The sequence below is a fragment of the Heterodontus francisci genome, chromosome 28, assembly GCF_036365525.1.
Source record: "Heterodontus francisci isolate sHetFra1 chromosome 28, sHetFra1.hap1, whole genome shotgun sequence".
Lineage (NCBI taxonomy): Eukaryota > Metazoa > Chordata > Chondrichthyes > Heterodontiformes > Heterodontidae > Heterodontus > Heterodontus francisci.
The window spans coordinates 31,493,592-31,518,680 of NC_090398.1; the positions used below are offsets into that span (position 1 = coordinate 31,493,592).

Below are 25,089 nucleotides of genomic sequence, written 5' to 3' on the forward strand. Positions count from 1 at the left end.
AGCCTTTACTTTTAACTATTTCATTGCAGTTTCTCAAGATTTAAATCATTTCATCAGAGCTCAGCAAAGTGACTACTCCTAACTTGGCTATATTTCCCATCTAGCATAGTGCCATGTCGTTCTGCTCACTTCCACACCTAGGCTCAAGTATCACCAGTAACCTGTCTCTAGATGCAGAAAATCAACAAGCGCATGGGAAAGGCTTCCTCCGCTATGTTCAGACTGGCCAAGAGAGTGTGGGAAAATGGCATACTGACACGGAACACAAAAGTCCGAGTGTATCATGCCTGTGTCTTCAGTACCTTGCTGTATGGCAGCGAGGCCTAGACAACGTATGTCAGCCAAGAGCGACGTCTCAATTCATTCCATCTTCGCTGCCTCTGGCGAATACTTGGCATCAGGTGGCAGGACCGTATCTCCAACACAGAAGTCCTCGAGGCGACCAACATCCCCAGCTTATACACACTCCTGAGTCAGCGGTGCTTGAGATGGTTTGGCCATGTGAGCCACATGGAAGATGGCAGGATCCCCAAAGACACATTGTACAGCAAGCTCGCCACAAGTATCAGACCTACCGGCCGTCCATGTCTCTGCTTCAAAGACGTCTGCAAACGCGACATGAAGTCCTGTGACATTGATCACAAGTCGTGGGAGTCAGTTGCCAGCATTCGCCAGAGCTGGCGGGCAGTCATAAAGGCGGGGCTAAAGTGTGGCGAGTCGAAGAGACTTCGCAGTTGGCAGGAAAAAAGACAAAAGCGCAAGGGGAGAGCCAACTGTGTAACAGCCCCGACAAACCAATTTTGCTGCAGCACCTGTGGAAGAGCCTGTCACTCTAGAATTGGCCTTTATAGCCACTCCAGGCACTGTGCCACACACCACTGACCACCTCCAGGCGCTTACCCATTGTCTCTCGAGATAAGGAGGCCAAAGAAGACAGCGAGCTCGAAGCACAGTAACAAAAACCCTCTTTAGAGATTGCCTCAAACTTCTCCATTTTATTTTTCTTCTGCTCTTTTCTGTCACTATTTGCATGTGTGTATCACATGTACATGCCAGTATGGGTGCGTGGTATATCCGTAGGCATTAACTGTGTTAGAGTCTAAGTTTAAGGTTTAATACATTTCACTTTTCTTCTTTGAACACAAGAAAACCTGGTGTGGTAACTTCTTTGCCTTATAATTGGAAAGTTGTGAACAAGGATTCACCAAAGGGGGAGCGTAAAACAAAGTGTGTTTAAAATTAATCCCTGTAACAATAAGACCAGGTGAAGATAGTAAAAGACCCCTCGACACCTTTCTCACCTGGTCCTAACATCAGTGACCATTTAAATTACTGCTAAAATACTAATTTGATTGCAAAATATAATCAGGTTCGCCATACATCCAAAATACCAAATTTGGATAAACATTTTGTGAAACTCCAGGACGTGTTTAAAGCGCCGAAACATGGTGCATTTTTAAGTTCTGCTAAAAGCAGGTTTTTTAAAATTCATTCATGGGATGTGGGCGTCACTGGCCAGGCCAGCATTTATTGCCCATCCCTAATTGCCCTTGAGAAGGTAATGGTGAGCTGCCTTCTTGAACTGCTGTAGTCCATGTGGGTTAGGTACACCCACAGTGCTGTTAGGAAGGAAGTTCCAGGATTTTGACCCAGCGACAGTGAAGGAATGGCGATATAGTTCCAAGTCAGGATGGTGTGTGACTTGGAGGGGAACTTGCAGGTGGTGGTGTTCCCATGCATCTGCTGCCCTTGTCTTTCTGGTTGGTAGAGGTCGTGGGTTTGGAAGGTGCTGTCTAAGGAGCCTTGGTGCATTGCTGCAGTGCATCTTGTAGATGGTACACACTGCTGCCACTGTGCGTCGGTGGTGAAGGGAGTGAATGTTTGTAGATGGGGTGCCAATCAAGGGGCTGCTTTGTCCTGGATGGTGTTGAGCTTCTTGAGTGTTGCTGGAGCTGCACCCATCCAGGCAAGTGGAGAGTAGTCCATCACACTCCTGACTTGTGCCTTGTCGATGGTGGACAGGCTTTGGGGAGTCAGGAGGTGAGTTACTCGCCTCAGGATTCCTAGCCTCTGACCTGCTGTTGTAGCCACGGTATTTATATGGCTACTCCAGTTCAGTTTCTGGTCAATGGCAGCCCCTAGGATGTTGATAGTGGGGGATTTAGCGATGGTAATGCCATTGAATGTCAAGGGGAGATGGTTAGATTCTCTCTTGTTAGAGATGGTCATTGCCTGGCACTTGTTTGGCGCGAATGTTACTTGCTACTAATCAGCCCAAGCCTGGATGTTGTCCAGGTATTGCTGCATTTCTACACAGACTGCTTCAGTACCTGAGGAGTCACGACTGGTGCTGTACATTGTGCAAACATCAGCGAACATCCCCACTTCTGACCTGATGATTGACGGAAGGTCATTGATGAAGCAGCTGAAGATGGTTGGGCCAAGGATGCTACCCTGAGGAACTCCTGCATTGATGTCCTGGAGCTCAGATGATTGACCTCCAACAACCACAACCATCTTCCTTTGCGCTAGGTGTGACTCCAGCCAGCAGAGGGTTTACCCCCGATTCCCATTGACCTCAGTTTTGCTAGGACTCCTTGATGCCATACTCGGTCAAATGCTGCCTTGATGTCAAGGGCAGTCACTCTCACCTCACCTCTTGAGTTCAGCTCTTTTGTCCATGTTTGAACCAAGACTGTAACGAGGTCAGGAGCTGAGTGGCCCTGGCAGAACCCAAACTGAGCGTCACTAAGCAGGTTATTGATAAGCAAGTGCCGCTTGATGGCACTGTAAATGACACCTTCCATCACTTTATTGATGATAGAGAGTTGGCTGATGGGGCGGTAATTGGCCAGGTTGGATTTGTCCTGCTTTTTGCGAACAGGACATACTTGAGCAATTTTCCACATTGCAGGGTAGATGCCAGTGTTGTAGCTGTACTGGAACAGCTTGGCTAGGGGCGCAGCAAGTTCTGGAGCACAGGTGTTCAGTACTATTGCCAGAATATTGTCAGGGCCCATAGCCTTTGCAGTATCCAGTGCCTTCAGTCATTTCCTGATATCACGCGGAGTGAATCGAATTGGCTGAAGTCTGGCATCTGTGATGCTGGGAACTTCAGGAGGAGGCCGAGATAGTTCATCAACTTGGCACTTCTGGCTGAAGATTGTTGCAAATGCTTCAGCCTTATCTTTTGCACAGATGTGTTGGGCTCCCCCATCATTGAGGATGGGGATATTTGTGGAGCCACCGCCTCCAGTTAAGTTTAATTGTCCACCACCATTCACAGCTGGATGTGGCAGGACTGCAGAGCTTAGATCTGATCTGTTGGTTATGGGATCGCTTAGCTCTGTCTATCGCATGCTGCTTACGCAGTTTGGCACGCAGATAGTCCTGGGTTGTAGCTTCACCAGGTTGACACCTCATTTTGAGGTATGCCTGGTGCTGCTCCTGGCATGCCCTCCTGCACTCTTCATTGAACCAGGATTGGTCTCCTGGCTTGAAGGTAATGATGGGGTAGGGGATATGCTGGGCCATGAGGTTACAGATCGTAGTTGAATACAGTTCTGCTGCTGCTGATGGCCCACAGCGCCTCATGGATGCCCAGTTTTGCATTGCTAGATCTGTTCGAAATCTATCCCATTCAGCACGGTGATAGTGCCACACAACACAAAGGAGGGTATCCTCAATGTGAAGGCGGGACTTCGTCTCCACAAGGACTGTGCGGTGGTCACTCCTCCCAATACTGTCATGGACAGATGCATCTGCGGCAGGCAGATTGGTGAGGCCGAAGTCAAGTATGTTTTCCCCTCTTGTTGGTTCCCTCACCACCTGCTGCATACCCAGTCTAGCAGCTATGTCCTTTAGGACTCGGCCAGCTCAGTCAATCGTGGTGCTACTGAGCCACTCTTGGTGATGGACATTGAAGTCCTCCACCCAGAGTATCTTCTGTGCCCTTGCCACCCTTAGTGCTTCCTCCAAGTGCTGTTCAACATGGAGGAGGACTGACTCATCAGCTGAGGGAGGGCGGTAGGTGGTAATCAGTAAGACGTTACCTTGCCCATGTTTGACCTGATGCCATGAGACTTCATGGGGTCCAGAGTCGATGTTGAGGACTCCCAGGGCAACTCCCTCCCTACTGTATACTACTGTGCTGCCTCCTCTGATGGATCTGTCCTGCCAGTGGGACAGGACATACCCGAGGAAGGTGATGGCAGTCTCTGGGACATTGTCTGTCAGGTCTGATTCCATGAGTATGACTATGTCAGGCTGTTGCTTGACTAGTCTGTGGGACAGCTCTCCCAACTTTGGCACAAGCTCCCAGATGTTCGTAAGGAGGACTTTGCAGGGTTGACATGGCTGGGTTTGCCGTTGTCGTTTCCAGTGCCTAGATCGATGCCAGGCGGTCTGTCCGGTTTCATTCCTTTTTATTGACTTCGTAGCGGCTAGGTGCAACTGAGTGGCTTGCTCGGCCATTTCAGAGGGCATTTAAGAGTTAACCACATTGCTGTGGGTCTGGAGTCACACGTAGGCCAGACCAGGTACGGAGAGCAAATTTCCTTCCCTGAAGGGCATTCGTGAACCAGATGGGTTTTTACAACAATCGACAATGGTTTCATGGCCATCATTTGACTGGCTTTTTTTTAAATTCCAGATTTATTGATTGAATTCAAATTCCACCTTCTGCTGTGGTGGGATTCGAACCCATGTCCCCAGAGCAATACCCTGGGTCTCTGGGTTACTCGTCCACTACGCCACCACCTCCCCTACATAAAAGATCCCCAGAATAATCAGGTGATTGTGTTGAACGAGCACAGAAATGAATAGAGAATGTATCCGGACAAACACTGTTCTCAGTTTAATTTTTTAAAAAACTCTCAGCCAAGCTGAACTGGGTGATCAACAAGAATCTTTCTTCTGAAAATAATTCCAAGTGATTATTTTGTTCATTTTTACAAATTTTTATTAAAATAAGCTTTCCATATCTTCATGTTTATATTTGAATGACAGTGATTTAACTGCAAATTTTGAAATCCAGAAATAGATTTGCTGAGGGGAAATAACTGAAATACAACACAGCATCCAGTTCAGCATTATAAAATCATTTATTCTGATAGTTGGATATGAAATATATCTGAATTCAGTAACACTGTCTAGTACTACATTAACACACAGTATAACATTATGGGGACCACAAAGGTCATTTCTTTCCCCATTGGTTTTGGGGGCTGGGAGTTAGTGTACACCTGCCGGGCAGACTAACTCAGAGATCAAATCCCTTTAATCTAAAATACACAGAAGATTCACTTGTGACTGTGTATTTTCACAGAATCACAATCACAGAATTGTTACAGAGCAGAAGGAGGCCATTCGGCCCGTCCTGTCTGTACCAGCTCTCCGAATGAGCAATTCACCTGGTGTCAATCTCCCGCCCGCAAATCCTGCACATTCTTCCTTTTCAGATCAGAGTCTAATTCCCTTTTGAATGTCTCCATTGAACCTGCCTCCACTAAACTCTCAGACATTACATTCCAGACCTGAACCACTCGCTCTCTGAAGATGCTTTTCCTCAAAGTCGCTTCTGCTTCTTTGGTCAATTATTTTAAATCTGCGCCCTCTTGTTCCCCATCCTGTCATGAGAGGGAAATTGCTGCCACTTGCCCTTCCATTGCAGGTCTTCATGCTGGATAATTGTACTGGGTGATCAGACTCTCCCAGTCTCATTCTCACTATTTACTCTCTTACCTTGTTATCTCAGGCCGGTGACCCTTCCTCTTAAACTGAGTCTCAGCAGCAAATCCCGCCGATCATTGGCCAGTCCGGCGCAGGCGCAGGCGCAATATAAACAGCCCCGCCTCCCCTCCGATTGTTTCTCGCGCGCATCAATCAAAAAGTGGTCATGCGCACTGGGGAGAGGACTCAGACTATTGCTGCCTGACACGGAGTCAGTTTTCTGGCCGAGCCACGTGACCGCGAGCGACCCTGTTGCCGGAATGGGGCGGAGCTGGGATTGCCCCCGGCCTGTTCTATCGGCAGATGTGGTTGTCAATCTGTGCATCCGCGACCAGTGGGAGGAGCGGACAGATTGAGTGTCATTAATTTATGCAGCGTTCGGTGGCGGTATTGCGCATGCTCCGCTCCAGCACCCCTCCCCCTTCCCCCAGCCTGGGTCGCGCGCAGTTTTCGTTAAATTTCTGTTTTGGGAAAATAAATAAAACGGAAAATACTGGAAATCTGAAATAAAAACAGAAAGTGCTGGAAATACACAGCATCTGGTCTGTCAGCATCTGTGGAGAGGGAAACAGAGTTCACCTTTCAGGTCTGTGACCTTTCATCTGAATCAGAGAATGGTGACAGCAGAGGCCATTCGGCCCGTCCTGATCGTGCTTGTTCTCTGCAAGAACAAATCACCTCGTCCCACTGCCCGGCCTTTTCACTGTGGACAGAAATTGTTATTCTCTTCAGATCCTGCCTTTTATCTCCAAATAGTTCAACGTTGATCAGTAACGAATTGATCAAAATGGACCTATTTAAATAAACACCCAAATACTGAAGGGATGATGTGCTTTTTAAAGACTTTGTTCAATCCTCAAACTCCAATTCTCCCCCAATCTCACCTATTTTGTCAGGACAGCAACCCTGATACATACTCAAACTCCAATTCTCCTAATCTCACCTATTGTGTCTGGAAAGTCACCCCAATAAATCCTCAAACTCCAATTCTTTAAGAACTGTTTCTGTTTTCATCGATAGTGATTTGATTTATCCTAAAAATAAGCGCAATCTGTATTTAATTACACATTCTGCTTTAAATTATTAAGTTACTGACTCTGATTTTCTCAAGCCTAAATATTTACTATTACAGACATTGTCATGAACAGATGAGAACCAACTATACATTGTGTTTTTGTGCACTTGGGTGTTATTGTCAACTGCCACTATACACAGCATGTTAAGTTTTTACTTCTGTGTTCCACTTGTTAAAATGGAGGAGGTGGGACAGCCACTTGAAGTGGTCCAGTCACATGGCCCAGAAGTCATCCTTTTCAGTCTGCCTGGATTTGAAACAGTAGCAGTTGAGGGAACAGCTCATTCAAAAGCCACAGCTGTCTTGAAGCTGCATCTAACTTCTCTGAGGCCTCCCTGCAAGAAAATTAAAAAGAAGGTGCAGTCTGCAAAATGGCAAGAAAATCTGCTCTCTGCCAGTTTTCTCTCCATTAGAAAAGGTTGCATCAGAAATTAAGCTGCCTCAATTTATCTCTGAAAGTGCAAGAGGAAGAAAGTGTAAGAAGTGTAAGAAGGATAGTGCCGAAGGATGTTGTAGGGTACAGAGGGACATAGATAGGCTGCAGAGCTGGGCTGAGAGATGGCAAATGGAGTTTAATGTGGAAAAGTGCGAGGTGATCCACTTTGGAAGTAGTAACAGGAATGCAGAGTACTGGGCTAATGGGAAGATTCTTGGTAGTGTAGATGAACAGAGAGATCTTGGTGTCCAGGTGCATAAATCCCTGAAGGTTGCTACCCAGGTTAATAGGGCTGTTAAGAAGGCATATGGTGTGTTAGCTTTTATTAGTAGGGGGATCGAGTTTCGGAGCCACGAGGTCATGATGCAGCTGTACAAAACTCTGGTGAGACCGCACCTGGAGTATTGCGTACAGTTCTGGTCACCGCATTATAGGAAGGATGTGGAAGCTTTGGAAAGGGTGCAGAGGAGATTTACTAGGATGTTGCCTGGTATGGAGGGAAGGTCTTACGAGGAAAGGCTGAGGGACTTGAGGTTGTTTTCGTTGGAGAGAAGGAGGAGGAGAGGTGACTTAATAGAGACATATAAGATAATCAGAGGGTTGGACACAGTGGATAGTGAGAGCCTTTTTCCTCGGATGGTGATGGCAAACACGAGGGGACATAGCTTTAAGTTGAGGGGTGATAGATATAGGACAAATGTCAGAGGTAGTTTCTTTACTCAGAGAGTAGTAGGGGCGTGGAACACCCTGCCTGCAACAGTAGTAGACTCGCCAACTTTAAGGGCATTTAAGTGGCCATTGGATAGACATATGGATGAAAATGGAATAATGTAGGTCAGATGGTTTCACAGGTCGGCGCAACATCGAGGGCCAAAAGGCCTGTACTGCGCTGTAATGTTCTAAAAAAAAAAGAGGTTTTTCCAGTGACTTGTACCCAACTCGACATTTCCAGTCTGTTAACTCCAGTTTTGGACTTTCTGATAATTAAAAAAAGGATTCTAGTTTCAACAGCAATCTATGTTTGTTTGCAGTTAAGATTTTTTTTCTATTTAGCAAATGTCCTTGCCCTTTTTATGTCTTTACCTTTCATTATATGTTCGTGAGCATGTGTTGGGAAGTTAACCCCTTCCTAAGTTTAAGACTGTGTTAAGAAACCCTACTGCTTTGTTTTAACTTTAACAACAGTGGGATTGCGGTCTTTTACAAGTCATGGTTCAAGGGAGGAAAAATTCAATCATAATCTGTTTCTGTGTGAGCTGATGCATTTTGGGAGGACTAACAAGGCAACGGAATATACAATGGATGTTAGGACTCTAGGAAGTACAGAGGGTCAGAGGGATAACAAGGAATGCTGGTAATAGTCAGCAGGTCTGGCAGCATCTGTGGACAGAGAAGCAGAGTTAACGTTTCAGGTCAGTGACCCTTCTTCGTAACAATATGTAAATGAGTTGTCAAATATTATCCAGTTATGTACATAAATTGTGAAAACTCCTGTGAATTTCCACATTGAGGTACTGTAAATAACTATTTTGATTGTTAAATATTCCTATTAAGATGTCTCACTTATAGTTACAAACATTCCTTAACAGCCCCACTTTGGAGTTTGTACCTAACTGGAAGCACATGCAGTCTCAGAGTCGTCCAGTACCAACGCAAGGCTGTTAGAAACCCAGTCAACAACACTTATTCAGCAGAGTGTCCACACTAAAAAGGAGCAGAGCAGCAGAAATATCTTGTTCTGCTGATATATCAGCCCCATGCTGTGTTATGTGAATACTAAGTGAAGTGAACTGACTACTATAGTTACACTTCCAGTCACAGTGTTGTGACAATACAGCTGCCTTTTGTAGGTAGAACCGTGTTACTGATGATATTTTCCTATCAACCCTCCCTGTTTGTTCATGGTTCCACTAAAATACAAATGGAAACTGGGAGTCTGGTCCCTGATTAGAGTTCAGCCAGAAAATGTAATGGAATGTCCACTGATTCAAAAATAGCCAATCTGATCCCAAAACAGGCAAGACATGGAGAATAAACTGTCTCTAAACAGGGACTGAATATCGAGACATGGAGAATAAACTGTCTCTAAACAGGGACTGAATATCGAGACATGGAGAATAAACTGTCTCCAAACAGGGACTGAATATCGAGACATGGAGAATAAACTGTCCCTGACTGGGGATTGAAGGTGGAGACATGGAGAATGAACTGTCTCTAACCGGGGACTGAAGGTGGAGACATGGAGAAGGAACTGTCTCTAACTGGGGATTGAAGGTGGAGACATAGAGAATAAACTGTCCCTGACTGGGGACTGAAGGTGGAGACATGGAGAATGAACTGTCTCTAACCGGGGACTGAAGGTGGAGACATGGAGAAGGAACTGTCTCTAACTGGGGATTGAAGGTGGAGACATAGAGAATAAACTGTCTCTAACCGGGGACTGAAGGTGGAGACATGGAGAATGAACTGTCTCTAACCGGGGACTGAAGGTGGAGACATGGAGAATGAACTGTCTCTAACCGGGGATTGAAGGTGGAGACATAGAGAATAAACTGTCTCTAACCGGGGACTGAAGACAGAGACATGGAGAATGAACTGTCTCTAACCGGGGACTGAAGACGGAGACATGGAGAATGAACTGTCTCTAACCGGGGATTGAAGACGGAGACATGGAGAATGAACTGTCTCTAACCGGGGACTGAAGGTGGAGACATGGAGAATGAACTGTCTCTAACCGGGGACTGAAGGTGGAGACATGGAGAATGAACTGTCTCTAACTGGGGACTGAAGGTGGAGACATGGAGAATAAACTGTCTCCAACCGGGGACTGAAGGTGGAGACATGGAGAATGAACTGTCTCTAACCGGGGACTGAAGGTGGAGACATGGAGAATGAACTGTCTCTAACCGGGGACTGAAGATTGAGACATGGTGAATAAACTGTCTCTAACCGGGGACTGAAGATTGAGACATGGTGAATAAACTGTCTCTAACTGGGGATTGAGGAATAAAACTATCACGTGGTGGCTGTGACTGTAAAGAAAGATGGAATGTAGGAGCAGAGCTCCTCAATAGTGTGTTTATTCAGTGAGATATTTTATTTAAGTTTGTTACCTTTTATTATTAAACATTAAAGAACAAGTGTACATTACATTTATCTTGAGACCATCAGTATTATTCTCATTTTCTGTCCTGCCATAATTAGATCTCCTGGTGAATGACGGAGTGATGAGAAAGGTCCACAGCTGGAAGTAAACAGGGATTGTAGACTGAGGAACAACAGCAGGTGAAACAGCACAGGATTGTGAGAGCACCAACCAGAGAGAACCCTTCCCATTCAAAGAGCTGTCATAGATCAACTGGGGATAAAGGTAAGAGAAAGTCCCATTCCGAGACTATATAGATTGTTTGAATACCACACATTCAGCGTATGTGGGTTTTTTGAGGCTGTGCGGCACACTCGAGTCATTGTTAGAGAGGACCTGGGGGTCACAGAAAACGCCATCTTTTGGGCTGATTCTACAACCTGCCCTCCAGTCCAGTGAGACTGCACCAAGAGCAGAGCCTGGTCATGTGACCCTGTAATACCGTGACTGGGCGGGGCTTGGGCTGGCTGCTGTGTGATTGGCTCCTGGCTTCCTTTGTGATGTCACCCGGAGACACAGTTCAGCCCCTGGTTACAATTCATCAGTTGCAGTTCCTGTGGGCAGGAACTGGAGTTGGCAGCTGACACGTGCCTGGATGGGTGCAGCTCCAACCACACTCATCCAGGGCAAAGCAGCCGGCTTCATCAATACCCCATCTACCACCCTCAACATTCACTCCCTCCATCACCGACTCACAGTGGCAGCAGTGTGTACCATCTACAAGATGCACTGCAGCAACTCACATCTCTTTTGAGTAAATGCTTGGTTAAAATGGTGATTTTTAAAATCATCTGAAGCGTAGAGGGAGGGGAAGCTGTTTGGCTTTGAGAGCAAATTCTGGAGCTTAGGGCCTAGACAGCTCAAGGCTTGGATACTAATGTAGGGACAAAGGAAATTGGGGTGTAGAAGAGGCCAGAATTGGAGGAGCACAGAGATCTTGGAGGTTTACAGGTCTGGAGGAGTCATAGAGTGATACAGCACTGAAACAGGCCCTTCAGCCCACCGAGTCTGTGCCAACCATCAACCACCCATTTATACTAATCCTACATTAATCCCATATTCCCCACCATATCCCCACAATTCTCTTACCACCTACCTACACGAGGGGCAATTTACAAAGGCCAATTTACCAATCAACTTGCAAGTTTTTGGCTGTGGGAGGAAACCAGAGCACCCGGTGGAAACCCACACGGTCACAGGGAGAACTTGCAAACTCCACACGGGCAGTACCCAGAACCAAACCCGGGTCACTGGAGCTGTGAGGCTGCGGTGCTAACCACTGTGCTGCCCCATTTGAGCACTGAGGTTACAGAGATAGAGAGGGGTGAGACCATGGAGGGAATTGAACATGAGAAATAAAAATGTTAAAATTGAGGCGTTGCCAAGCTGGGACCCAATGTAGATCAGTTAGCACCAGGTGAAGGGGCAACAGACAGCTGGAGTGAATACCATCCTGAACATAATAGGAGTAACCATGGCAAAATCACTTCCTCCTCGTTCAACAACACTTTCATTCAGCAGTTAAATGGTTAAAGTGTTGATCTTTCGAAGTGGCAAGTTCTGACCACATTGAAACATCAGACATTGACTGTTAGGTGTTGGTCTGAAAAGCCAAATATCAGGGAATTGGTGGAGCATTGAATACAGTTTCAGACAGAAAGGGAATGATTCATTTCTATTGAATGGGCCGTGAGACAGTATTTAATAAAGAATTAAAATCAAAATACTGCGGGTGCTGGAAATCTGAAATGTTTATGACTAACTTTGTTCACGGTTGAAAGAGTTGTTAAACCAGTTCGACTTGTATTTATTTTAAACAGCAGCTTCCAGTCAGAGGACAGAAGCATCAGATCCAATTACCAAATGATGATTTGCTGAAAGAAAACCAGGAACAACCTCGGGATTGGGGGCAACAGGTTTACACGGACGGAACTGGGAGGCTGCCCGTGGAAATGGAGAATCTGTGGATCAAGGTAAGGTTAATATAGTTTCTGAGCCTGTGTTCTATGTCTGTCTTTAATCTTCCTTTTGAAAGATAATTTCTCCCAGTGAGATTATGTTGTCTGGGAGGTTGTGGCCATTCCTTTTCCTCATGTCGCTCAGTGTGAACTCAGACAGTTACTGAGGGTGGTCTGTTTAACAATGAGGGTCCTCAGATCAGGCCGCTGTTGTTCTGCACCCTCCTTTCATTTTGAAGAGGGATGGTGTGAGATAATCAGAGTGTTAGACCATCCTAGGTAGCTGTGACAGGGGTGGGCCCTGGACTTCTCTTCCTCACTCTGGATGTTTACCACAATTCATACTGCATCTTTTGGGGAAGATTTCAGTTTTGAAGTTACAGGAAAGCAGGTTCAGGACCTCTGGCGGAGTCGGCCCGCAGGGTTTAACCACACCCATGCACTTACCCCACTCAATACTGAGCAACTCAGGTAATGAAAGAGCTCTCGGGTGTTTGACTAAAACTTCAAACATGAGCTAATCAGTGAGACTTTTCATCATGTTCAAGATACAGATGTAACAATTGGTGTTTAACCTTGTGTCTGTTTCACTGAACTTACTGAAGAAGTGAGAAAGAAACATTTCTAACTAGCCTTAAACATTCTTTACAGCTGAACTGGGTGAAGATTTGTCAAACCAGTTCAATTTGTTTTTGTAAGAACTGCCAGCTTTTTTTCTTAAAGTTCTTCAGATACAAACCAATCTCATAACAGAAGCGACCTTACATCAGAGGGTGAAACTCGGGCACAAATCCTACAAACAATGATCAACTGAAATGATCACACTCTGATTTGTACAAAGTAAACCAGGAATTGACGGTGAAAGAATTTATGAAGACAGCGCAGAGACAGAAAGCCCTGTGGGTTCAAGATAATGTGAATGTAGTTTCTGAACCTGATTCTGAATCATTCTGCATTAATTCATTCCTCTTCCCATTTAAAGCTGTCTTCTCCCAGAGAGATGATGTTCCATGGGTTCCTGTGGTAAATCCATTCCCCCGTGGCTATAGCCATTCTGTGGGAAGTGTTCGCAGACCAGGATGGTCTGTTTAACAGTGGGACCCTCCCCCGCCCCCCCCCCACCCCTGCTGAATCTGCTCCTGTTCTCCATCATCCCTCTCATTTTTAAAAGGGGTCATCTGCGATTAACCAAACCAATTAGGAGCAGGAGTAGGCCTCTCGGCCCCTTGGGCCTGCTCCACCATTCAATACAATCATGGTTGATCTGATTGTAACCTCGACTCCACATTCCCGCCTATCCCCAGTAACCTTTCACCCCTTGCTTATCAAGAATCTATCTACCTCTGCTGTAAAAATATTCAATGTCTCTGCTTCCACTGCCTTTTGAGGAACAGAGTTCCAAAGACTCATGACAGTCAGAGAAAAAAATTCTCCTCATCTCTGTCTTAAATGGGCGACACCTTATTTTTAAACAGTGACCCCTAGTTCTAGATTCTCCGACAAGGGGAAACATCCTTTCCACATCCACCCTTGTCAAGACCCCTCAGTATCTTGTATGTTTCAATCAAGTGGCCTGTTACCCTTCTAAACTCCAGTAGATACAAGTCTAGCCTGACCAACCATTCCTCATAAGACAACTCGCCCATTCCAGGTATTAGTTGAGCAAAACTTGTCTGAAATTCTTCCAATGCATTGGCATTCTTCCTTAAATAAGACCTACACATACGAAAATACGTATTGGAGCAAAACTAGGCCATTCGGCCTCTCTAGCCTGCTCCGCTTTTCAATAAGGTCATGGCTGATCTGTTTGTGTTTCAAATTCCACTCTCCCAACGACCCCGAATGATCTTTGATAATGCGGACCCAGTGTGATCAGACAGTGTGTAACCCGGGGGAGGATGGACCCAATGTGATCAGACAGTGTGTAACCCGTGGAGGATGGACCAAGTGTGATCAGACAGTGTGTAACCCGGGGAGGGTGGACCCAGTGAGATCAGACAGTGTGTAACCCGGGGAGGGTGGACCCAGTGAGATCAGACAGTGTGTAACCCGGGGAGGATGGACCCAGTGAGAGGAGAGTGTGTAACCCGGGGAGGATCCTCCCAGTGAGATCAGACAGTATAACCCGGGGAGGATGGACCCAGTGTGATCAGACAGTGAGTAACACGGGGAGGATGGACCAAGTGTGATCAGACAGTGTGTAACCCGGGGAGGATGGACCCAGTGAGATCAGACAGTGTGTAACCCGGGGAGGATGGACCCAGTGAGATCAGACAGTGTGTAACCCGAGATGGACCCAGTGTGATGACAGTGAATAACCCGGGGAGGATGGACCCAGTGAGATCAGACAGTGTGTAACCCGGGGAGGATGGACCCAGTGAGATCAGACAGTGTGTAACCCGGGGAGGATGGACCCAGTGAGATCAGACAGTGTGTGACCTGGGGAGGATGGACCCAGTGAGATCAGACAATGTGTAACCCGGGGAGAATGGACCCAGTGAGATCAGACAGTGTGTAACCCGGGGAGGATGGACCCAGTGTGTTCAGACAGTGTGTAACCTGGGGAGGATAGACCCCGTGAGATCAGACGTTTTCCTAAAACACTAAAAAAATGCCACATTTCCATATTAAATTGTGCAGGTTTGCAGGAATTCCAGGTGGGTGAGCTGGGGATCTGAGAAAGGGACTAAATTCACCAGACAGACGTGGCCCTGATCCTGAAGATGTGGAGGATCCCGGCAGCTATTTGTCCCTCTGTTACCTCAGCAATCCAAGAGACAGTTTCTGATACAATGTCAGTTTCTCCACGGTGCCGAGAAAATAGGCTCATTTCTGTCGCAAACACTGGGCTGGAGATCTGGAAAGTACAAAATTAAAGAGAAACACGTGACCCTCAAATTCAATTTTGATGGCCTGGAAGAAAAGTGTACATTACATTACCTCACACCGCCTGCATTCTTTTCATTTTCTGCCCTGCTATAGTTAGATCTCCTGGTGAATGACGGAGTGATGAGAAAGGTCCACAGCTGGAAGTAAGCAGGGATTGTAGACTGAGGAACAATAGCAGGTGAACCCGCACAGGATTGAGAGAGCACCAACCAGAGAGAACCCTTCCCACTCAAAGAGCTTCCACAGATCGACTGGGGAGAAAGGTAAGAGAAAGTCCCATTTACTCTGACAAACACTGGTCCTGTAGACAGTACACAAAGCTAATGAGATAAGGTGGGAATGAGACTGGGAGAGTCTGACCATTGAGAACAATTACCCAGAATGAGGCCGTGCAGTGGAATGTGAAGTGGGATCAGTTTCTGTCTCAAAACACACAAAAACCAGAAACACCTTCATAACCACACAGAGGTCCAAGTAAATCTTGTGTACAATTTTTAGTAAAGGGATTTGATGAAAGGGGTGACTCCAGTCTGGGGCAGAGCCCAGCAGATGGACATCTGTCTGTTTATTACGTGGGGCTGAACTCACACCAACATCATCAGATCAGTGTTAAAATGTCTCAGATTTGGGGACAAATCAAATGAGAGATTGAACTGTGAAAGTAATTCCTGTCAATTCACTGAACACGATGCAGAGACAAACCTCAAAGATCAGCACGGCCTCTGACCAGCAGCTGTGGAGTATTGTCAGATAGTGAATGCTGAACACAGCTTCATTACCTTTCAACAAGCCCAATGTTTAGTACTGGAGATGGTAAAAGACATTAAACACCGGGTAAGTGTTTGCCTCCTATTTCATTGGTCACAGAGACACACAATCCAGAAATCGAACAACAGTGGTCAAAGCAAGCAGGGAATGTATTTCCAAAATCAACGTCAGATACAAAGCCAACATCAGCTTCCCAGTGTATTCTGAAATAGAATCCAAACCAAAAAAAACACAGAATCTAGTCTGAAATGGGGATGAGTCATATTAGAAATAATGCAGAAAATGCTGGAAATACTCAGTGGATCAGAGAGTATCTGTGGAGAGAGGAAGGTGAGGTTGATGTTTCAGATCCTGATCCTGTTCTCAGGAATGGTCATCAACCTGAACCATTAACCTCACCGTCCTCTCCCCACAGACACTGTCAGACCCACTGAGGATTTCCAGCATTTTCTGTTCTTTTTATCAGACTTCCAGTATCTCCAATATCTTGCTGTCTCTAATAAGATTGGTTTAGTTTTGAGTTGGTTTCCTCCCTTGTATAAATGGCCCTTATAGTCAGGGTGAGACTGTCCAGACTGTAATAAATGCCTGTCCCCCATCTTACTCCCCTCACTACTCCATGCTCCCTGGCTGCCTCTTTCTCCCCATTCCCAGCCTCTCCCCTCTTCTCTCCGGCCCTCTGTACCTTGGACCCACACCCTCTTCTGTAGCTGCAACAAGCAAGCTCCTCTGATGGAACTCAAAGATTCCAGTCTCCCAGCTACAGCACGTGGAATATCCTGTAAAAGTGAACTGACTTTAATGGTTTCTGGAACATTAAATCAAAAATGAGATTGTGTATTCTAGAAGATAGGGTTCGATCAGGGACTCACCCAGTTTGACCTGTGGGTGGAGAGTTCGACATGTACATCTCCATCTCCAGCCTCACTTTCCTTTCATCAATTTGTTGGCTTCTTATTCCCTGCAAGTTTCTCAATCTCCATGCTTTAATCTCCAATCTGGCTTCTGCTCCTGTCACAGCTCTGAAATAACAAAAATCAAAGTCACAAATAGCCCCTTCTTTGACTCTGACTGTGAAACTCTCCCTCTTGATTCCTCTCTACCTCTGCAGTCTTTGACACTGTTGAACACAACATCCTCCTTCAGTGCCTCTCCTTCATTGTCCAGCTCAGTGGGACTGAACTCACTTGTTTCCACTCTTACCCATCCAATGATTGCCGGAGAATCTTGTTCAATGGCTTCTCTTCTTGCCCCTGCACCATCACCTCTGGAGACCCCCATGGATCTCTCCTCACTCCCTCCTATTTCTCATCCTTATGCTGCTCCTTGGAGACACGATGTAAAGACAAGGACTCAGCTTTCACATGTCCACTGACAACACTCTGCTCCACCTCAGCCGCATACCCCTGTCCTATCCCCATAGCCTTTCAAATTTATTTCCCTCAAGTGCCCATCCAATTTCATTTATAAATCATTGATCATCTCCACTTCCACTGTCCTTATAGACAGCGAGTTGCAGCTCATTGACACTTGCTGTGAAGAAAATTCTTCCTCACATCCGCCCGCCCCCCCCCCACCAGCATCTCTTACCCAAAATCTTAAATCTGTGGCACCTCGTCCTCATACCATCAACTAATGGGAACAGCTTTTCTTTGTCGACCTTATCCAAACCTGTCATAATCTTGTAAAGTTGCAGCGATGAGAAAAGATTGGTTTGGCGAGGGTCGTTTTCCTTAGAACTGAGGAGGCTGAGGGCTGACTGAATTGAGGTGCATAAAATTACAAGGGGCCAAGATAGAGTAGACAGGAAGGACCTGTTTCCCCTCGCGGAGAGGTCACTTACCGGGAACACAGATTTAAGGTGATTGGTAGAAGGATTAGAGGGGACATGAGGAAAATCTTGTCCACCCAGAGGGTGGTGGGTGTCTGGAATTCACTGCCCAGATCAGTGGCGGAGGCAGAAACCCTCAACCCATTTAAAAAGGTACCTGGACCTGCACCTGAAGTGCAGTTACCTGCAAAGCTACGGAGCAGGTGTTGGAAAGTGGGATTAGATTGGGCAGCTAGGTTTTTCAGCTGGCGCAGACACAATGGGCTGAATGGCTTCCTTCTCTGCCGTAACTTTCCTATGGTTCTAAACCTCTATCAAAATCTCCACTGGCCATAAACTTCCAATCTTCCTTAGATACAGGGGTGGTGCCAGAGGACTAGACAATTGCAAATGTTACACCCCTGTTCAAGTAAGGATGAACCCAGCAACTACAGGCCAGTCAGATTAACCTCAGTGGTGGGAAAGCTTTCAGAAATGATTTATTTATTTGTTTGGGGGATGTGGGTGTCGCTGACTAGGTCAGCATTTATTGCTTATCCCTAATTGACCTGAGTGGCTTGATGGGACATTTCAGAGGGCAGATAAGAGTCAATCACATTGCTGTGGGTCTGGAGTCACTCGAAAACCAGACCAGCTAAAGATGGCAGATCTCCTTCCCTCAAGGACATTAGTGAACCAGTTGGGCTTTACGACAATTGATAGTTTCATAGGCTTGAGGGGCTGAATGGCCTACTCCAGCTCCTATTTCTTATGTTCTTATGGCACCATTACTGAGACTAGCTTTTAATTCCAGATAGTTATTAATTTATTGAATTAAATTCCACCAGCTGCTGTATTACTAGTTCAGTGACATTATCATTACACCTTTGTCTTTCCCACTGCTAGTGCAGAGTCTCGGTGATGGGTGTCCATCTGGAACAGGGTGATGGAGCTCAGCGGGACTCAGGGCAGCTTTCTGGGTCACACCTGATGCTCGATCCCAGAGATAACAGCTGTTATACTGATGGGGAGGAGGGACTGATATCATGTTTAACTAGGCAACGTTCTTTTTTTTTAGTATTTCTGTCTGACCCTCTTATTAATTTTACCTTTATTACAGAGAACCAGAATCTGGGAACGCCTGTCACCACCATGGCTGAAGGTCCAAATAGAGGAGAAGATCCAACATCTTCAAAAAGAATGAGAATGGATACAGGTAGGTTCACAAAATACTTGAAAATATCATCTCTGACCTGATCTTGTGCAAGAACCTGCAGCTCACACAGCAAGAGGGAACAGAATGGGCTGAGTAGAAAGAGGGAGGTGAGTGACCATCTAGAGGGATATTACAGTCACAGGTGGAGGGAGCCCCTGAGTACTGGAACTGTCCAGTATATACATGGTATTGGGGACTGAAAGGTGGATAGAGACAGTGGCTTGGAGAAGGATCTTCCTCTGTAACAGTGTGACACCAGGGAGCAGGAGGTCACCACGAGTGAGTGGGGGTGAGAGACAGGTGGAACATGGCAATAGGAGAGTGTAGTGGTGGGAGATTCTATAGTCAGGAGGATTTTTTTTCATTCATTCATGGATGTGGGCATCGATGGCCAGGCCAGCATTTATTGCCAATGCCTAATTGCCCTTGAGGAGGTGGTGGTGAGCTGCCTTCTTGAACTGCTGCAGTCCATGTGGGTTTGGAACACCCACAGTGCTGTAAGGAAGGGAGTTCCAGGAATTTGCACCAGTGACAGTGAAGGAGCGGTGATATAGTTCCAAGTGAGGATGGTTTGTGACTTGGAGGGGAACTTGCAGGTGGTGGTGTTCCCAAGCATCTGCTGCCCTTACCCTTCTAGGTAGTAGAAATAGCAGGTTTTGAAGGTGCTGTCGAAGGAGCCTTGGTGAGTTGCTGCTGTGCACCTTGTAGATAGTACACACTGCTTCCACTGTGCACATCCCTCGGTGGTGGATGGAGTGAATGTTTGTTGATGGGGTGCCAGTCAAGCAGACTGCTTTGTCCTGGATGGGGTTGAGCTTCTTGAGTACTGTTGGAGCTGCACCCATCCTGGCAAGTGGAGAGCATTTCATCTTACTCCTGACTTGTGCCTTGGAGATGTTGGACAGGCTTTGGGGAGTCAGGAGGTGAGTTACTTGCTGCAGAATTCCCGGCTTCTGACCTGCTCTTGTAGCCACAGTATTTATATGGCTACTCCTGCTCAGTTTCTGGCTAGTGGTAACCCGCCATGTGTGATAGTGGGGGGTTCAGTGATGGTAATGTAATTGAAAGTGAAGAGGAGATGGTCAGATTCTCTCTTGTTTGAGATAGTCATTGCCTAGCACTTGTATGGTGCGACTGCTACTTGCCACTTATCAGCCCAAGCCTGGATATTGTCCAGGTCTTGCTGCATTTCTACACAGACTGCTTTAGTAACTGAGGAATCACAAATGGTTCTGAGCATTGTGCAATCATCTGCGAACATCCCCACTTCTGACCTTATGATTTGAAGGAAGGTCATTGATGAAGCAGCTGAAGATGGTTGGGCCGAGGACACTACCCTGAGGAACCCCTGCAGTGATGTCCTGGAGCTCAGATGATTGACCTCCAACAACCACAACCATTTTCCTTTGCGCTAGGTACGACTCCAACCAGCGGAGAGTTTTACCTGATTCCCATTGACTTCACTTTCCTTGGGCTCCTTGATGCCATACTCAGTCAAATGCTGCCTTGATGTCAAGGGCAGTCACTCTCTCCTCACCTCTTGAGTTCAGCTTTTTTGTTCATGTTTGAACCAAGGCTGAAATGAGGTCAAGAGCTGAATGACCCTGACGGAACCCAAACTGAGCGTCAGAGTAGGTTATTGATGAGCAAGTGCCGCTTGATAGCACTGTCAACAATACCTTCCATCACATAACTGATGATTGAGAGTAGACCGATTGGGTGGTGATTGGCCAGGTTAGATTTGACCTGCTTTTCATGTACAGGACATACCAGGTCAATTTTCCACATTGCTGAGTAGATGCCAGTGTTATAGCTGTACTGAAACAGCTTGGCTAGGGGTGCGGCAGAGTGACTCGAATTGTCTTAAGACTGACATTTGTGATGCTGGGGACTCCGGGAGGAGGCTGAGATGGATTATCCACTCAGCACTTCTAGTTGAAGATTGTTACAAATGCTTCAGCCTTATCTTTCACACTGATGTGCTGGGTTCCCCCATCATTGAGGATGGGAATATTTGTAGAGCCACCTCCTCCTGTTAGTAGTTTAATTGTCCAGCACTATTCACGACTGGATGTGACAGGACTGCAGAGCTGAGATCCTATCCGTTGTTGTGGGATCGCTTATCTCTGTCGATCGCATGCTGCTTATGCAGTTTGGCATGGAAGTAGTCCTGGGTTGTAGCTTCACCAAGTTGACACCTCATTTTGAGGTATGTCTGGTGCTGCTCCTGGCATGCCCTCCTGCACTCTTCATTGAACCAGGGTTGGTCTCCTGGCTTGATGGTAATGGTAGAGTGGGGGATATGCCGGGCCATGGGTTACAGATTGTGCTTGAATACAGTTCTGCTGCTGCTGATGGCCCACAGCGCCTCATGGATGCAGAGTTTTGCATTGATAGATCTTTTCGAAATCTATCCCATTTAGCACGGTGATAGTTCTAAACAACAGGATGGAGGATATCCTCAATGTGAAGGCGGGACCTCGTCTCCACAAGGACTGTGAGGTGGTCACTCCTACCAATACTGCTATGGACAGATGCATCTGCGACAGGTAGATTGGTGAGGGCAATGTCAAGTATATTTTTCCCTCTTATTAGTTCCCTTACCAGCTGCTGTGGACTCAGTCTAGCAGCTATGTCCTTTAGGACTCGGTCAGTAGTGGTGCTACTGAGCCACTCTTGGTGATGGACATTGAAGTCCCCCACCCAGAATACATTCTGTGCCCTTTGCTACCCTCAGTGCTTCCTCCAAGTGCTGTTCAACATGGAAGAGTCCGGATTCATCAGCTGAGGGAGACCGGTAGGTGGTCATCAGCAGGAGGGCCATCTTTGACCTGACACCATGAGACTTCATGGCATCTGGAGTCCATGTTGAGGACTCCCCAGACAACTGCCTCCTGACTGTATACCACTGTAAAGCCTGGCTACCCAACCCGAACCCAAATAGACCCGAGTGCATTTTTCGGGTTCGTGTCCGGTTGAAATTCCGATTCCGGTATTCGGGCTTGGATCGGGCTGGACAGTGCTGCTTCCGGGAAGTCACAGGATCAGGCTTACCCATGATTCCCCACAACTCCATCTGCAGAAATAGCCTGCTGCTGGAACAGATGAAGGATATTCGTGTCAGGTCGGGTCGGGTGCGAAAAAAAATTAAATTGCTCGGGTTGGCTGTGGCCAGGTCTGGCCCAGGTCAGGTTTTAATTTTATACCCGGGCCATGCTGTATACCACTGTGCCGCCACCTCTGCTGGGTCTGTCCTGCCAGTGGGACAGGACAGACCCGGTGATGGTGATGATGGTGTCTGGAACATTATCTGTAAGATATGATTCTCTGAGTGTGACTATGCCAGATTGTTGCTTGACTAGTCTGTGGATCAGCTCTCCCAACTTTGGCACAGGCCCCCAGATGTTACTAAGGAGGACTTTGCAGAGTCGACAGGCTGGTTTGCCGTTGTCGTTTCCGATGCCTAGGTCAATGCCGGGTGGTCCGTCTAGTTTCATTCTTTATTGACTTTGTAGCAGTTAGATACAACTAAGTGACTTGCTAGGCCATTTTAGGAGTCAACCACATTGCTGTGGGTCTGGAGTCGCATGTAGGCCAGACCAGGTAAGGACAGCAGATTTCCTTCCCTAAAGGACATTAGTGAACCAGATGTTTTTTTCTGACAATTAGTAATATTTTCATGGCCATCATTAGACTAGCTTTTAATTTCAGATTTGTTAGTTGAATTCAAATTCCACCTTCTGCCATGGTGGGATTCGAACACATGTCCCCAAAGCAGTACGTCGGATCTTTGGGGACTAGTCCACTGACAATAACACTCCGCCACCACCTCCCCCAGTATTATTCCCTTTGAGGTTCTGCTTCTTCATTTGGTGCCCAGTTCCTCATACTGACTCTGCAGAACCTCCTTCCTTGTCCTGCCTGTATCATTGGTACCTACATGGACCACGATGACTGTATCCTCCCTCTCCCACTGTAAGCTCCTCTCCTGAGCAGATGTCACTCACCCTGGCACCGGGCAGGCAACACAGCCTTCTGGACTCTCGCTCTTTGCTACTGAGAACAGTGTCAATCTCCCTCACGATACTGTCCCCGACTACCAGTACTTTCCTTTTTGCTCCTCCCACTTGAATGGCTTCCTGGTGCCATGGTCAATCTGCTCCCCCACACTGCAGCCCTCGCTCTTTTCCATACAAGCTGCAAGAACCTCGAACTTGTTGCTCAATTACAAGGGCTGTGCCTCCTCCGCTCCCACCTTCTTGATCCCTTTACCTGTCTGACTCGCAGTCACACCCTCCTGTCCCTGACCACGAACCAAAGGAGTGTGACTGCCTTCTGGAACAAAGTGTCCAGGTAACTTTCCCCCTCCCTAATGCATTGCAGTGTCTGCAGCTCGGCCTCCAGCTCAATGACTCTGAGCCGAAGCTTCTCAAGCTGCACTCACTTACGACAGACATGGTGGCCATGGATTGCTGTGGCATCCAGGAGCTCCCACATACTGCAGTCGTGACACATCACTTGTCCTGCCTTCTTTATTACGTTAATTTAAGTTAAATTGTTTTCTCTTAATTATTTTACAGTTGCCCTCTTTACTGAACTCCCTCACTTAACAAACTCCCTTCTTCACACTCTGTGCCCTCCAGCAGCACTCAATGTAGACAAGCAGCACTGAGGCCCCTGAATTTATACTCTCTGAAGCAAGTTTTTCCTCATGCTGCCTCTGACTCTTTTGCCAATCACCTTAATTCTGTGTCCTCTGGTCATTGACCTTCAATCATTGGATACAGTTTATTTTTATTTACTCTGTTCAAAGTCTTCATAATTTAAACGCCACTATCAAATTTCCTTTTCGCCTTCTCTTTTGAGAACAACTCCAGTTTGTACAGTATATCTGTAACATTAATCCCTCAGCCCTGTAACCATTCTAATAAATCTTTTTGTACCCTCTCCAAAGCCTTCATGCTCTTCCTAAAGTGTGGTGTCCAGAATTGGACAGTTTGGTTGGGGCTGAACTGGTATTATATAGGTTTAGTATAACCTCCTGACTTTTGTGCTCGATGTCTCTATTTATAAATCCCAGGATCCCATATATGTTATTAACTGCTTTGTTAGCCTGCCCTGCCACTGTCCAAGATTTGTTCACTAACACCCCAGGCTTCTCTGTTCTGGCACCTCCTTTAAAATTGTACCATCAGCTTGTATCGTCTCTCCTCATTATTCCAGACATCACACTTTGCTGTATTGAATTTCAGCTGCCATGTGCCCACTCATTCTACCAGCCTGTCTATGATCTCTTGATGTCTATTATCATTTTCCTCACCATTAACTATACTTCCAAGTTTCATGTGACCTGCAAATTTCTAAATTGTTCCCTGCACTTGCACACCCAATTCCAAGTCATTGAGGTGCATCAAAAACACCAGTGGTTCTAGTGCTGAACCATGGGAACCAACAGTTTTCTAACCCTTAACCAATTTTGTATCAGTGCTGCTACTCCCTCCTTTATGCCATAATTTTTAAATCATTACCTGATCATTAAAATTTTCACCTATGTGTTCAAATCTTTCCATGGCCTTCCTTTACACATCTCTGTAACCTCCTCCAATCCTACAACGCTCTGAGAATTAGAATTAGAACATTACAGCGCAGAACAGGCCCTTCGGCCCTCGATGTTGCGCCGACCTGTGAAACCATCTGACCTACACTATTCCATTTTCATCCATATGTCTATCCAATGACCACTTAAATGCCCTTAAAGTTGGCAAGTCCACTACTGTTGCAGGCAGGGCATTCCACGCCCCTACTACTCAGAGTAAAGAAACTACCTCTGACATCTGTCCTCTTTCTATCACCCCTCAACTTAAAGCTATGTCCCCTCGTGTTTGCCATCACCATCCGAGGAAAAAGACTCTCACTATCCACCCTATCTAACCCTCTGATCATCTTATATGTCTCTATTAAGTCACCTCTCCTCCTCCTTCTCTCCAAAGAAAACAACCTCAAGTCCCTCAGCCTTTCCTCATAAGACCTTCCCTCCATACCAGGCAACATCCTAGTAAATC

General features: G+C 46.4%; 1 protein-coding gene across 2 annotated transcripts in view; it reads left to right on the forward strand.

The window, feature by feature from the left end:
- Positions 1-6,118: 6,118 nt before the first annotated feature.
- LOC137385169 (NACHT, LRR and PYD domains-containing protein 3-like) overlaps positions 6,119-25,089 on the forward strand; it is a 103,889-nt gene continuing 84,918 nt past the window's right edge. Inside the window, exons 1-6 of one of the 2 annotated variants that reach the window (XM_068060138.1) lie at positions 6,119-6,316; positions 8,427-8,653; positions 10,446-10,611; positions 12,207-12,359; positions 15,327-15,496; positions 18,932-19,027. In XM_068060138.1, coding sequence (XP_067916239.1) covers positions 18,964-19,027 — 64 coding nt within the window. In that variant the 5' untranslated portion in view covers positions 6,119-6,316; positions 8,427-8,653; positions 10,446-10,611; ... (1 more) ...; positions 15,327-15,496; positions 18,932-18,963. The remainder of the gene's footprint in view (positions 6,317-8,426; positions 8,654-10,445; positions 10,612-12,206; positions 12,360-15,326; positions 15,497-18,931; positions 19,028-25,089) is intronic. The other variant, XM_068060137.1, reaches the window with a different exon arrangement.